The 15610-nt window shown below is 48.3% G+C and overlaps 1 protein-coding gene across 1 annotated transcript in view; it reads left to right on the top strand.

Annotated features, from left to right (window-relative positions):
* Positions 1-15610, top strand: part of PLXNA4 (plexin A4) — a 442850-nt gene that overhangs the window by 333006 nt on the left and 94234 nt on the right. The window contains exons 7-8 of the mRNA XM_009328687.1: positions 2314-2413; positions 4700-4814. Of these exons, the coding sequence (XP_009326962.1) occupies positions 2314-2413; positions 4700-4814 (215 nt within the window). The remainder of the gene's footprint in view (positions 1-2313; positions 2414-4699; positions 4815-15610) is intronic.

Below are 15610 nucleotides of genomic sequence, written 5' to 3'. Positions count from 1 at the left end.
ACGTGCTCTCAACACACGCCATCCCCTGCAGCAGCCAGACAGAAAGTCCTGCAGACCTGAACAATCCTGTCTGTAATTCCATCCTGCTCCTCCCAGCATCAGATCTGTATGCTCAGTTCCTTGTCTCTGTCCCTGGCCTTTACTGCCTTCAGCTCTTCCGCGTTTGTTACTGGCTCCCTCTCCCAAAGTGGTCCAGCACAGAAAAATACTTTGGCTCCAAGGATGGTCCCCCCACCCACAACTTCCTGCCCTTTTTTGTTTCCCTTTTCTGACAACGTTTCTAGGTACTTTCAAGAGCACCTGCAGCTCTTTGCAGGGACCTAATATAAAAATGTCGACCCTGCTGATCACCCCAAGAGGCGCAGAAACGATGCTGCTATTTTTGTCCTTGGCCTCTTGTGAAATTTTACTGTAAAGTTTGTCTCTGAGGATCCTCAGGCCACAGAAAATGAAGTGACACAAACTGTCCCCATCATCTCCCTGCTCTCCCCAAGCTGCACTTTACAGTGTAAAGTCCCCATTACAGTCCCCAAACAAGCCCCCAAAAGTCTATTACCATTTTCAGGTCCCACCAAGTTATCGGTCATGTTTGCCTACCAAGATAGATGCCAGAAACTATTTCCTTGGCATGGACGTCTGTCCCAGGCCAGGCTATAATCAACCAGCAAACAAAAATAGCAGTGGAAGCTGGAGGCAGGACAAGAGAGAGAGGCTTACGTGAAGCATGGTTTCCAGAGAAGCTGGGCACCTGTGGCTTCTATCAACTTCAGCAGCTGGTGCTCCGCACCTCTGCAAAGACCAAGTTCTCCATGCATAGTGCCAGAAGCTGGATTTGAACCAAAGGATGTGCGGCTCTGTAGCACATCTGATCCCTGGAGCCATCCAATCCTTGCATCTTGTTTTAAAATATATGCAAGACGCTGGCAAAGTTGTTAAATACGAAGCGGTTAACAGAGCTGTCAAAGCCGGCGGCAGCAGATGGGCAGCAGAGTCGAGCACTGGCAGCACAACGTGTTTAGTGAAGTGTGTGGTGTCTGTGTGCGTGTGTATGCGCGTGCCTGTAGGTGGGTGAGCGTGCGTGCAGGTGCACGCTGCAACGAATTGTCAAGTTTGCTTTGGCCTGATTGATTAATGAATCTTTCAGGTGAGGAGGAAAATAATAGAGGTGAAAGGGCCAGCCAGGTTGAAGTCTTGAATTAAACATGGGTCCTTTCCCCACCAAATTACTGCAATTACTGCACCCACTCATTAGCCACAGCTGATGGGCTCTGAATAGGGCTTTTGGTATTGTGGGAAGAGGTAAGAGTTGACTGCCCGGCATGGGAGCAGTGGGAAAGGGAATAAGGAGATGGTGTGTGGGAGCTGAGGTGCAGGCTTTGCTGTGGATGGGTCCGCTATGGAAATGGATTAGTCCTTCTGGAAGTGCAATGGCTTGCAGATGTCCCTCACGCTGAGCTGGGTTCTTTGTAGCCAAAGGCTTGGGTGAATGGACCTTGGGGTGAATGGGGCGAGTGAACCTGGAGGAACTGTTCACGTGGGAATCTCCCTGTTCATCAGCATTTCCCAGGCTGCAGATTGGAAGCCCCTACCCTGTCCTCATCGTTATGGTATCTACCCTCCTTGCTCATTCCTCCATCCTGCTTTATCAAGGTATAACCTCTCTTTGGGGGCAGGATCTGAAGGTGGCCTTCTTCAGGCATGGTTGTCCTGGATATTGGGCCCTATTCAGAGACGTTAAATAATGAGGGTGAGGACAAAGTAGATTTTTCTTTATCCCCTCAGGAAAGCAGGTATGTTTATTCTTCAGGCAGTGTATGCACAGGCCACCAATGTTTGGGTCCAGCAGTCAAATCTTCCACAGGCCCCTTCCTTCTGGGAACATCAAATGAACCAGCAGCAAGGAAGAATTTTAAGGACAGTACTCCATTTTAACAGCCTCCTAATTCCAGACATCTGCGTCCTCTCTCTGAGCTTAGCTTTCCTACTTGATGACTTCAGTCACCATATCTTTGAAATTAGTGAGGTATGGTCTAGACCTGTCGTCATCATCATCCGTCCCAGACTCTGCTCCCAGGTATGATAACTTCCAGTGGTGAAGACATACTCCATCACACCAGTACCGTAAGAGGGGGGAGATGTACCTGTTGGAGAACGAGGCTCTAGAAGGATTTTATTGCGCTTCCTACAGTTATTGAGGATAGATTAGCCAAGGTACTGTAGGACAGCTCCAGGTTCAGACTGGTGGCATGGCCAACAGGGCTTAACTAGGCTAACAAAACAGTCACACACTGATGTATCTATTTTTTTCCCCAGGAGACCATCACATTGTCCAGCTTCAGCTCAAGTCCAAGGAAACGGGTATGACCTTTGCCAGTACCAGCTTCGTCTTCTACAACTGCAGCGTCCACAACTCGTATGTTCATTTCTTTTGATACCTGCTTTCCATTCCACCCCTGGATCTGCCACAGAACCCACTTCTGGCTGGGGCACACGTCCCTCAGGAAGTTGGTTAGGTGCGGAGGTGACCAGGGGTCAAGGTGTGACACAGGGTCACTTGGGTGATGGTCAGCATGGTGGGGTCTCTCCTGGGAAGACCAAGAGTAGTATAGTGACCATTTGTTCTGCTGATGAGCGTCCTTTGCAGGAAGGCATTGCCTTGTGGAGTGGTACATCCTCATGTGTCCCTCGGGCAGAGGAGCATCACATCAGTGGGAGTTTGCCAGGGAAGGGAGTCAAAAGCGAGTCATGACCTCAGCAAATGGCCCCCTCATCTTCCTATTAAGTTTGTGGATGGCTGGACCCTGCCCACATATACGCACCTCCAACCCTCATCCATGCTCAGTCCCACCAGTAGGAGCCTGCCCCAGGTGGTTAGCATGGTCTTGGGTCCTCAGATCTGGAAAGGCAGGAGTTGCTGGTTCCTGCATGATGTGAACTGAGCACGGAACACCCAGCTGATTCCCTTAAGACCATCTTTTCCATCCTGCAAGCTCCTTTCCTGCCTTGCACCCCATTCTTCTGGGGTGTAGCTGGCACTCAGGGCTGCTCAAGAGCTGCCCCACCAGAGCGGGTCTGCAGCTTTCCTGCAGAAAGATGCTCTTCCAGCAGGTTGATCCACCCCTGAGCAAGGCTGAATGGCTCTGTCCCCACCACTGAGCCAGCAGAAGTGCCAAAAGCAGATAATTACTGCGGCTCAACAATTCACAAGGAAAAGCAAATCCTATTTCTGTGTTCCTGCTGCTTTGACAAACAGTGTCAGAAAGCAAGTGTTGGGGGTGGGGGAGAGCAGGAGAGATGGTGGTGTTAAATATTTATGGCATGTTTTGGTTTCTTACTTGACAAACTATAATACACTATCCATTTTTAATTTGATGTATCAGAGCAAGCACTTGTTACCAATTTGAAGAACAGCTCGCTGTACCAGAGCTGAAAGTGGATTGGAGTTGAGCGAGATTTCACAGAGACAGGGGAGAGGGTGTGCATCTGCCTGTTGGGCTCAGCCAAGCTCGACTGTAGGCATTTTTTTCACTCCTGCCCATTAAAAACCTAAGGGCCAGGAAAATTCCCCCCCCCCAAGTCCCATCCAGGTACTTCAGAGCCTGCAGCTGCACAAAGATCTCCAACAGTGTGAGCGACCAGGGGTTACCATCCACTGCTTGTTTTGTGCAGAGAGCTTGTTATGGCTCAGTTTGGTTGCTGGTGAGCAGACATCGTATTAAATTAAAAAAAAAAAAAAAAGGTGTGATGTAGGTATAAGTCAGTGCTGTAACACAGCCAGGAGAGGTGTTTGCAGTTCTTACTCTACAGGGTCCATGTGGCATAGGAGAGCAAAACCGTGTAAGATGAAAAGAATGGCTCTACATTCCTACACCCTGAGTAGGTCACTTCCTAAATATGCCCTCTGCTTCCCAGGCAGCTGCTACAATAGCCTTTCCTTCTCTGCTGAGACAAAAAAAAGAAGAATGGAGTTAAGAGTTCGCAGGAGTCACATCACCCTGGGCAGATCTCACACTCATAAGCACGGGGGACACAGGAGGAGAAAATTCCCTGCTTCATCCTTGGCTTTTTGACCTTGGTGCATCCCAGTTTGTGTTTGGGCTCTGTATCATGTGTGAGTGGGAGGATTAGCCGGCTGGGACTGCTGGTGCACAGGGACTCCCCTCCATGGGCACCACTCCACCCTCCCTTCGCCACCTTCCCACGACGTGTTCGCAGCTCCCAGGGCACTGGTGCAGTTCAGCATGGAGGCAACAAGCCTGTAGCAGTTTCCACCCATCCCCTGATCTTGTATTTTGTGTTACACTCACGATTTTGTTATGTGCAAAAAGGGAAACGCCTCTTATGTATGAAGCTGAGAACTTGTTGATAGTCTGATTAAAAGTTGCAACAGGGCAACCAAAACACGACACTAATTACTATTACTCTAGTTACGATGATATGAACGCAATCTAAATTAACTAATTAATACGAGACACTTGTGATCACAGTGACAGTCAGTTCAGGCCATGGCAAGTCCAGCACCATCCTGAGACCTGACAGTGTTGGGTCAGTGCAAAGCCCATGGCCTTCTGCTAGTGATGGCGAAAGCAATCTTTGCTGGGCTATATTTCCCTCTGAGAAACACTATCAGCCCCAAGGTCTGTCCTTTTGGCTGATGGGGCCCGCCGGCCAAGTTACTACTCTTTCTCTCCATCTCCAGGTGTCTGTCATGCGTGGAGAGCCCTTACCGGTGTCACTGGTGCAAGTACCGCCACGTCTGCACTCATGACCCCAGCTCCTGCTCCTTCCAGGAGGGACGAGTCAAGCTGCCCGAGGTAGGCAGGGGCACGGGGCATGCGCCGCGTACATGGGCTGCTCAGGACTGATGTCGCGTTTTGGCCTGGGTCAGACCAACAGTCCAGGAAGCCTTCTCCACCTCCAGTCCCACCCTCTCTCTCTTCTGCTCACCCACCAGGAGACCCTCACCTTTCCCTCTGCAGATAGCTCCTCTCCTCTCTGCTCTGCCAGACCCCCGGCGACCTGCCCTCTCCCTCCCATATAATACAAGGAGTGCATTACCTCGGAAAGCCACTGCAAGCTCCCAATACCAAGGGACTGGGAGGGATGGGAAACACTGGGCATGCATCTCCTCCACGAGAGAAGGAGGTTGCATCTAAGCAGATATCCCAGGCTGCTGAGGTCTGGGGAGGATTTAGGACTATGTCCACCGTGTCAGTGGATTTCAGCCATACTTCGAGCACCTCTGTGGCTTTGTGGGTTCGGTGCCTAATGCATCAAACTGCCTCCAGATGAGGCCGGGGAATGCCTCATTGCCAGTCGCTGAGCTGAACTGGACCTTGGGGCTTAATACAGAGCTGGCTGCTGTGCTGCAAATGCTGTCTGGCTCGTGTTGTAACTAATGAGCACTCGCAGACAAGTGGAGCTCGGGAGAATACAAATAGGAAGCCACTTAATTACTTCCTGTACAGGAGCAGTCTGAAAGCATCCTGGCCTGTCTGGTAAATGACCTGAGATGGCTCGTTGTTTGCCTGGCCCAAGGGACCAGTACCCATTAAGAGATCTGATATCTGCTAAACCACCTGGCACAGAGGTGGCTGCTGGAGTCTCCGGCAACGTGTGTTGCATTTGGAAGACGAAATCCCCACTGCTCCGTGTGCTGCCTGCGGGGTCCGGTGTCTCTAACGTGTTCCCCCAGCTACCCCCAGCCCATGCCCCAAGCAAGCCAGTTTACTGGACCAAATGATACACGTGTAGTGTCTTCACACTCCTATGGCATCCCCCGTTCCCTCCCACCCCTTCCTTATGTGCTGGTTGACATGTCACATATGTGCTGGTTGAGGTGTTCTGGAGCAGACATCCTGAACTGCTGTGGCATTGGGACAGGCCATAAATATTCATGAGCAGGGAGGTTGCCAGTTCTTCATCATCTATTCAGATGAATTCAGAAGAATTCATTCAGAATTTGCTGTAAACCTGCTGGAAAACTTGCTGAGGAGCTGGAGGGCTTGACACCCTCCGCTCGCTGGTGAAGTGGTGCAGGAGGGCAGCCCAGGGTTCAGCCCTTCTGGTAGGCTATCTCAACCAGACAGGCCCTATTCCCTCGCATGGAGCCTTGGCAGAGCTTGGCCTGTCCTGCTGGCCACAGGTCTCTGTGCCTTCCACTTCAGGAACTGGAAGGACCTCAACCTCTTACTCAGGCAGCATTCCCTGGGACACTTTGTCTCAGCTTCCTGCTGTACAATGCCACCACCATTTATCTCCTCTGGTAGACTACTCTGGTGTGTCTCATGTGCCAAGCACAGGACTCACCTTCCCTGTTCTCACCTCTTCTCTCCTTCAGCCCCCTGCCCAAAGTGAAGGGCCTACAAATCACAGTGTATCTCCTCCTCCCTCAACGCCTATCACATCCCTAGTATTTCTGACACTTGCTCCCATCAGAAAGGAGATCATGAGAAGCTCTGTGTCATCCCAGTTCCTTAGGGAAGGGACTGGGGATGGCACAGCCCCTGGTCTTTACTTTATCCCCTCCAAGATCTTGCTCTGCAGAACTGGGGAGGAGGCGGTGGACTCATTGTCCTCTCCAGATCTGCCCATTTTAGCACACCTTTTCCATCGCTGCTTTATCACCTCTCATTGGGTTTCTTTCTGAAAGGTATCATCTTCAGACTAGGAGACAGCTCCAGTCTGGGGGGCATTCTCAGTAGAGATTGCTCTTTCTCTCTTCTATCCCCTTTAACGGAGGATTTCATGCTGAGCTTCAAATACTCCCCCTCTGGTCTGGCAAAGCTGCTCAGTGCGATTTGCATGGCAGCGGGGAGAGACATAAACCTGACCTTAGAAGACGACTATTGATCTACAAGGCAATGACAGCATCATGCGACACATGTATGCTACATTGGTCATTGCTAATGAGGGCAGCAGCCCACTTGGCTTCTGCAGCAAACCCGTCTCTGGGCACAAACCTCTTTCCCATGGGAGACAACATTTGGCAGTCAGCTGCTCAGCTCAGGAGCTGGTTTTGCTGTCTGCTGCACAGAAGAAACACTTCTCAGCACTGGAACAACTGGACAATATCTGCAAGGATAATGGCCTTGCAAAACCCAAAATTTTCAGAGATAGCTTTCTGCCCAACACTGTGAGAAATGGCCTGTAGCTTCAGGGTCCTTCTCATTGCCGTCTGTGTGTTTGTGGCCCTCAAGGACACTAGGGCTGGGGGAGGATGGCATCGCAAGTGCATTCTGACAAACACAGATTTACATTCGCTCTGTGGCCGGAAAGGTTTTGTCAAAAGGCGCTTTGAACAAATGCTGCGTATATCTCTCATGTTTCTCTTGAGAAGCCATCTTCTCACTGACTCATCTCTCTCACTGAAATTTCCACTATTTTTTACTTTCACTTTAATTCTTTCCTTTTCTGTCCTGTACCCATGCCTATTCATTGAGTGGGTTCTTTGAGCAATAGAAACTATTTGATAACTTGAAGCCAAGCCTGGCCCTTCATTGCTCATCCAGACTTCCACCCAGTTCCCAATGACATAACATGACTCAAAAGGTTGACAGGACTGAGGTCCATTTCCAGCCTTCCTAATGCCATCTTCAGTAGTGCTCAAAACATACAATCACCTTGAGTGGGCCTATTTTTACTGGCCTTTCATCTCCATCTGCAATGCTCCTTTCCAACCTTTCCTCTACAAGCACTTGGACCCCAGGAGGATGAGGACGAGGTGTGTTTGCTACCATCCAGGCATGAGGACCTGCTGAATCAGTAAGACTTGAGGACGTACTGACGGGAAACTGTACTACCAGCATGGGATGGTTGGACCATCCCATTTGCAGTCCTTCCATGAGTCTGCTGAGCAGATTAGCATGGCCGGTTTCCAGGATCATATGGTCTGATTGCACCAAGAGACTCTTTGCCAAGCAAATAAATATTGGTGTTACTCTGTCATATGGACTGGTGCCAGAAACTCCCTCCCTCTGTAATCATCATTGCTGGCATGCCAAACCTGCTCCCCTCCCCCACACTATGTCCTTTACCTTCTCTTTGCTGATACACCCACCTCCAGGTGATTTTTTTTCTCTCTTTGCCTGTACAGCATCTTGCCATTGTGTGGGCTGAGGCTTCCCACTCTCCAGGTGGCCTGGGCTCCGAATGCACCTACCAGGCTGGTACCCATCACCCCTGGACCAGCCTGGAGCACTTTGAAGGGAGTCTTGTGCCCTTGTGTGCATCCAACTCCATCATTTCCTTGGCACATCTCACAAGTTTCTGGATTCCCATGGGCTCAGTTGCCTTCTTTTCAGGTCTTCCTCATGTGCTATGAGAGGATCCTGGCTTTTTTACTTTTTTTTTTCCTTGTAGTATGAGTTGCTGATTAATGTAGAGTGCAGGATGAATTTGAGACTGATGCAGTGGGACAGCAGAAAGGTCTTGGCCATGACCCACGCTGTCCAGAAGGCAAAATGCTGTTTCTAACTGTATAGCCTGTGATCTGCCATCCAGGGGCGCCTTTGGATTGCACGGTGGATAGCTGTGATCAGCCAGCCCCAAGCTGGAACAGGGAAGCTGTCCTACCACCGCCTGGCAAAACTAAACCAGAAATGGAGAAAGGACAGAAGAGTCACATCCCTCGCTGTCAACAAGGAGCCATGACCTTCTTACCTGTCACTTGTCAGGTGCTCAGTGAATCAGCTCTGCCCATAATAGAGCTGAATCAACTAGTTTGGGAGCCTTGGGAAAGCCCATGTTTGGTCCTGATGAAGAACTCCAGCATGGTCATAAAGCAAGAGTATTTATGATTGTGGTACTGAACTCAATCAAATAGGGTTGACGATGTCTCCGGATGATTTGCGGCAGAAATACTTCACCTTGGCATATAATTTCCCTTTACAGCAGGTTTTCGAAAGCCAGGTCCACTAGCTTGAAATATACTGAGTGACTTCTTGCTTTATAAAGGGGAGATGATATTATTGCTATTGAAGGCAGGAAGGGAAAGAATGAGGAAAAAAAAGAAATTTTAATACTGAAGTGGGTTGTTGTTGTGGTTTTTCCCAAAGATGGTGGCAAAAGTGGAGAGAATTAGTCTCAAAGATAGAGGGGAGCAGGCCAAGTTTCTATTTTTTTTTCTTGGCCATCCTGTCTCTGCTTTTGACATTTGTTGTTGACCGTAGCTAAAGTCATAGTGCAGGCTTAGCGTTGCACCACAAAGCATTGCATTGCAGACTAACACGCTGTGAAATCAACCATTACTTTCTCGACACAATCACCAAGTAAGAGAGCGCAGCCATTTTCTTCTGTCAACGGGCAAGACAGTCAACAAGTAGTGGAGGGAAGCAGAGGCACGGAGGAGTGAAACAATTGATCTGAGGGTCTCCCATGTGATAGGAGCTGCAGAACCAGCACCTGTTGCTCCTGATACCTATTACCCAATACGCCTGATTGCATCGTCCGTCTTGTCTTTGTACTGCTGTGATCCAGCGGGGTAGTTTTCATGTCAGTGTTTCACAGACATCTGTATAGGGCTGGGTCGGCTGGGGTAGCCTACTTGAGTTGATGGGATAAAGGATTAAGTCTTCTTTTGTGCCGCCTTCTTCTCGAAGATGAACACTATCTTATTCTTGGCCTTGCAAGGATTTCAGCTTTGTGGGGGGGAAAGAGAGGGAAAAAAAATGGCAAAAGGCAAAAGCAAGCCTAGATAACAAATCTGTTATCTGCTGGGTTTAAAAGATACATAATCATTTAATTACCTTGAAAGAGGTTTTCATCTTTCCCTGCTCAGCCGATTTGCGTGTGCATGTGTTTTCCTTCCTCCCCCAAACAAGCTTTTTATTAAAAGGATTTTCATCTGCTGCCTAAAAAGAGAACAGAAGAAAAGATCTCACACCAAAGTGTTTTATGTCAAGTTGTACGTGCTAATGACAGTAAAGCCCACATAAAAGAAACAACTGCTTCAAATATTAATTCGTCAAAAGCGATAGAAAGCCATGTGAGCCGCATGCTGGCGAGCAGCTGCTAAGGAGCAGAGTGCTGCTTTGCCCAGTGCTTGCTTGTGCCTCATGCCGAACGAAGAGCTGTACCGGCGGCCTCTGCAGTGGAGTGCACTGATTGAGCTCTGACCGGCCGCTCGTCCTTCTTGAGGATGGGGTTTTTGGGAAACAGGGAAGAAGGGAGGGGGAAAAAGAAGGCAGGGAGTGATAATGACAGCTCAGCCTGAACTGGCAGACATCTAAGAGGCATTTGCACAATGCCCTAAATAACTTGCTTTAACTTTTGGTCAGCCCTGAAGTGGTCAGGCAGTTGGACTAGGTGATCATTGTAGGTCACTTCCAACTGAAAATATTCTATTCTATTCTATTCTATTCTATTCTATTCTATTCTATTCTATGTTATTCTATTCTAAATGATAATGTCCACGTCTCTTCATCATGGACTTTGCCTGTAGTAAACTCAGCAGCACCCTTCCCCACCCTGCCGGTGCATCTCAGTCTGGTTCAGGGAGGTCTTTGCCCCAGGGTCTCAAAAAGCAGAGAGGCTTTCAGGGCCCTCAAATGTTCTGCTTTGTCCTCTTTGCAAGGTGCAGAAGGAAGGCACGGTGCTCACCTCCTCCCCAAAATGCACCCCGGTGTAAATGCCTGGGTGGCTGCACTGGGGAGGGGGTAGAGGACCTGCTGGGCCATCAGGAGAGCATGGTCAACTCCTTGCTCCCTTGCATGGACAAACCTTCTGGTGATGCATCTTCACCTGTTGCTGTGGTAACTGCTCGGTTTCCCTCCCGCTCCTGTTTCTAGCCTCCCCTAACCTGGCCAGAGGGACGGCTGCTGGAAGCATCAGCACGGGAAGGAGAGAAAACCCATCTCTGCTCAAATTAATGTATCATTTCTCAGAGACTCTAATGACAGTTGCAGTGAGGCCAATATCAGAGCGCTGAATCCTTCCCTGCTTGTCGATTATCCACTCACTTATCCTGGCACCTGTCTATCATTAAGGGGAGGGTGCAAGGTGTCGTTTCTATGGCAACTGCAGGCAGCCTGCTGCCTTCAAGTGCTGTGAACAGGCAGGGGGACCGGCAGGAGAGGCGAGGGGATCAGGAGCAGCTCTAGACAGGCAGCTGCTGCAGGCAGCAGCAGCCACCCCATGCAGATGGGATCTGGCATTGTGATGCATGCATTTCATGACACCTGCTTTTAAGCAGCATGGGGGTTTGGTGTTTATCATCTATTTAGCTCTTAGAAGTGTTTCCAAACACATTTAATGGAGTTCAGTCTTGTCAGCATCCTGTCCAGAGGGAGGCAGAGGTAATCGGGGAGGAGGCTGTAGCTGATGGTTTGGATCCAGCTGTGGCTCGGGGCTCCTGGTGGTTTGGCATTTCAGGCTGTGGCATTTCAGCCCTCATCCACCATTACAGTCCTTTCCTAGAACTGGAGATGTATTGTCTAGTGGGTACACCCTCTTCAGAGGGGGTGCTTCAGATAATAAGAGGAAATTAAACACAGAAATTGCAGGCCGGGCAGAAAGCTTTCCCCTTGTTCATGCAGTCCTGTTAGAGCATGAAAATACTGCTCGGAGGCAGTATCAGGTAGTGTGTGGGGCCACAGGTTATATATTCAGCAGATGAGAGTTTTATTTTTGGCTCTGAATTGGCTTGTACACGTTCACCTTTCTATGTCCATTTCTCTCACACCCTCTTCTGATTTGGGTAAGCACTTTCTGTTAATAGGTGCTTGTACACTACTTAGTACCTGGAGCTGTGAACCTGGCCTGTTCACAAGAAGTCTTTGAGCACGTACAAGCAAATTAGATAATTTGTTGTTGTTTGCAAGTCATACTGACTTGCACCGAGGTGAAGAAAAAGATGGAAAGCCTGTGTGTGAAGTCATTTCTTCTGTTATTTTTAGGTGCCTTTTGTCATCTCTGAGCCTTCCTGCCCCACAGTCATCCAGCTGGCAGGGGAAAAGAGTGGTAACTTGTTCAATTTTTGCAGTAACTTTTAGCAGGATTTCTGATTACTACGGCTGTGGATCTGCAGGAAGTCTGTCCTGGCACAGGGCAGCTCCATCATGTCTCTCCTTGTTGAGACCTCCAACCAAATCACAACGGGAACTTAGAACTGATGAAAAAAGGCCTCCCTGTGAGCAGTTCATCCTACCTTAACGCGCATCTTGTTTTCTTAGAGCTTAGCTTCTCCAGCCACCCTTCGAGTGACTAATCAAGGACTTGTTCATGTAATTTCTAGGAGCAACTCAGGGAGATTAGTTTGAATGGAGATGTAAGAAACATCTGACACTCAATACCGTGTCCCTGCTAAACGTTACTCATACCAGTTGGGCTGCTCATCTCTGTAATGTAAGATTATTTATCCCATAGGACAAAGTGATCTCAGAATGCAGTAGGGTAATATTCATCTGTCCCCGCCAACACAGCACCCTTGAAATAACATCGGGAAGAGCTTATGTTGTTTTAATAACCTGGCTCAGTGCAATGCCATTGTGATGCCTCGAGCGGCTACAGGATTTTCTGGCTATCTGGACATCTGTTAGGACTGCTAGGATCTGTGTGGCACCCTGCAATTTGAGGGAAAGGTAGTTGCTCAAGAGGAAAGACAATTCCCCATTCAGATTTAGCGTGGGGTGGCCCGGCTCTGAAGCAGAAAGATTTTGCTTTTTTCCATTGTAGCATCAGCTGCATTCACTGCTTTGGGACATGTGAGCTTTTGGGACCTGGCCAAGGAGAAACATTCTCAGGATGTTGAAGCTGCAGATAAGAGGTAACGCTGGAATGTGTCTCCTGCCCTGCTTGGGGCATCTCCAGGAGGCTGAGCCCAGAAACCTCCTTCCCAGCCTTTTCTTTGCACATGAGTCCATTTGCTTTGGCTTGGATGTTATCTCATGCTGTCACGGATCTCAGTGAGGGGGGCGTGACAAGAGCCATGATATCATTGTCCTGACCTTCCCTCTGTGGAAGCCAAAGTGTTATGACTCTCGGGGCTTCAGTCCTGGTTTCCGAAGGAAGCAGGATTGCGTCAACGTGGCCTGCATGTGCACCTCCGGTCCATCTGTTACTCTGCCTCCTCTGTTGAATTCTGAACCCGTTGGCCATTCTTGTCCTAGTTGGGCCAAAGTCTGGAGCTCTCAAAGGTACCAACTTCCTACTAACTTTGTAAAAATGGTCAGCTTTAGAGGAGAAATAGACTTTTGGTCCTCTCTTAGGAAGGAAGCGCTACAGCTTGGGCTCAAACCTTGTTAGACACCAGAAATTCCCATATAAGAGTGTTGTCATGAGACTCCCTCTCGCTTCTGAGGGAGGCTTGGTTGGAGAATGTCCCTTATGCACGTAAACCCCATTTGTTGGCACAAATATACAGGAAACAGCTTTGCTGGGGAGCAACATGCCGGTGTCATTGGTACCTACACGGATGAGCCGTAAGGGGTACTATTGCAATGCTCAATCATTGCAGCCTCACTGGGCTGCTGAGGTGCCATGCATGGATGTACAGTGTTTTGATATACATGAAAAGTCTTGTGAACTTCAGATGGAAGTCCCTACAGAAGGACGGAAGGCTGGCTAGGCAGAATAATGCAGATTTATATAATAATAATAATGAGAGAAGAAATTCATTACTGCTTTATAAGCTGCCTGTGATCTGCCCTGTGCTTTCCATGACTTTGCACAATCCAGTTTTACTATGTGTGTTATTCTGAAAGGCTGTCTTACCTAACCAAGGTTTTCCTGTAACAAATGACAGACTTTGTCCCAGTAAATACACAGTTATCTTGTCTCTTGCACATACGCCACCTTCCTCAATGCACACATTCATATTTCTTATGGTTTCAAAACCAGGCAGTTACTCGGGAAACACCAGAACTGAGACTGCTTGCATGTCTCCAGTAGCCCCTCTCCTTTGAGCAGATGTACCTAATGACACAATCATCTACTATTTTTATCACTAGTCCACTCCCTTCATCCAGTGATCAGAAGGCTCCGGATCATTACTTTTCCTTCTGAGCATGTGTCAAAGCAGCAAAGGGCTGAAAGAAAGCTAACATTTTGTCTCTATTTAAAAAGGATAAATGTGGTGCTTGGATAATTATGGCAGCCTGACCTTGATCCTTCTGAAATAATGGACCAGCTGAGAAAGTCTCTATTAATAAAGAATTAAAGGAGGGTAAAATCATTAATGTTGATCAGCAGAGATGTGTGGACTGACTTCAGAGGCAGAATAGTGCTAGTTTGGAATCCATCTCTCAGCAGACCTGGGTCATTTCCCAGCACTGCCTGCATGGCCTTGGGGGGGTCACTTTGCTCCTGATCAACGGGATTCAGCAGTGAGCCATGTGAGAGGAGGTTAGTTATCTTCATTTACCTTCTGCTTTTCGAGCATCCACTTTCCGGTGATCAGCACACTCATCCCTCTCTAGCCTTGGCAACACTGAAGCCAGGGACCCAAGAGGCTATGGCAGCTGAGCTAATGATCTGCTATTGATCTGTTGGTTCCCTTCCTCCAGCAGCGGTATCTGTACGCTAACCTGTGCAAGACACCATTGAGGTATGTAACTGCTAGAGTGCACAAAGCTTGAAGAGGGCCAAATCTCTTCCACAGACTGAGCGCCAGCCTCCAGGCCAACCACCTCTTCCCAGGCACCAGAATCACTTGCAACATCTGACAAAAGAGAGCTGGTATTTGCTCCTGAGTACATGGAAAACTCTTAACTAGAAAGGAGCCATCAGAAGTGACAGCGATGCAAGGACTCACTTATTCCTTTGTTGTCTCTGCAGATGTTTACACTTCCCATAAATCCTGTTGCTTTCTCCTCATCAGCTGCCTTTAAAGTTCTGAGCATTTTCTTCATGTATTATTACTTTTGCTGTGCCAATAAATAAGCACACCATCAATCAAACTAACAACATTGTAAACTTAGGAAGTGCAGATAAAATATATGGTGCATTAAAAAATTCTTTGACCGGGTGAGATTTTTTGTAGCTGGTTTGATTGCTGCTAGTGCCGATGTAAATTTTGGGGAAGTATATCCAGAAATTTATGGAGCTTGGAATCCTGCCTACAAAGCATTGACCTGATTCCACTTTATAACCTAATAACATTCCCCGGCACTGTTGGTGTAAATTTTAAATATAATTTTATGATGCTAAGAATTAGTGGTGTAATAATGTAAACACAACGTGGACTGTAACTCACCCCTTTCCCTCCTGCACTGGGAATGCTGAGCTTCTTGCTGCTTTGTTCTCCAGATTATCCTGGGGCTGGGAAGTTGTGCAAGAGCTTAAAAGTGATTCATCGAAGGAACCAGCTTGTCAGCCCCGGAGTCCGAAACTCTCTGTTTGCAGCAGTACAGGGTAGCTGCTAAACAAGCGTCTGATTTTGCTCAGGTAGTGTCACAGCCCTGACCTAGGGTGACCGTGCTGAGGTGTGAGAGAGAAGTTCAGGCAACATATTCCAGAGAGTCCCTGCTGCCTCTCACCTGCCAACTTGCTGTTTTCCTGCTTTTTATCCAGGTGAAATCTGATTCCTCTAAAGTCCATGACAAAAAAAAAACAACAACCTTCTTTTTTTTCCTGTTTTCCCTCTCCTTTTTCTCCTTTCTTTCCTTCCTTTTCT

The sequence above is a fragment of the Pygoscelis adeliae genome, unplaced genomic scaffold, assembly GCF_000699105.1.
Source record: "Pygoscelis adeliae isolate BGI_AS28 unplaced genomic scaffold, ASM69910v1 Scaffold207, whole genome shotgun sequence".
NCBI lineage: Eukaryota > Metazoa > Chordata > Aves > Sphenisciformes > Spheniscidae > Pygoscelis > Pygoscelis adeliae.
The sequence above is the reverse complement of the archived record's forward strand: the minus strand, read 5'-3'. Positions and strand labels throughout refer to the sequence as shown.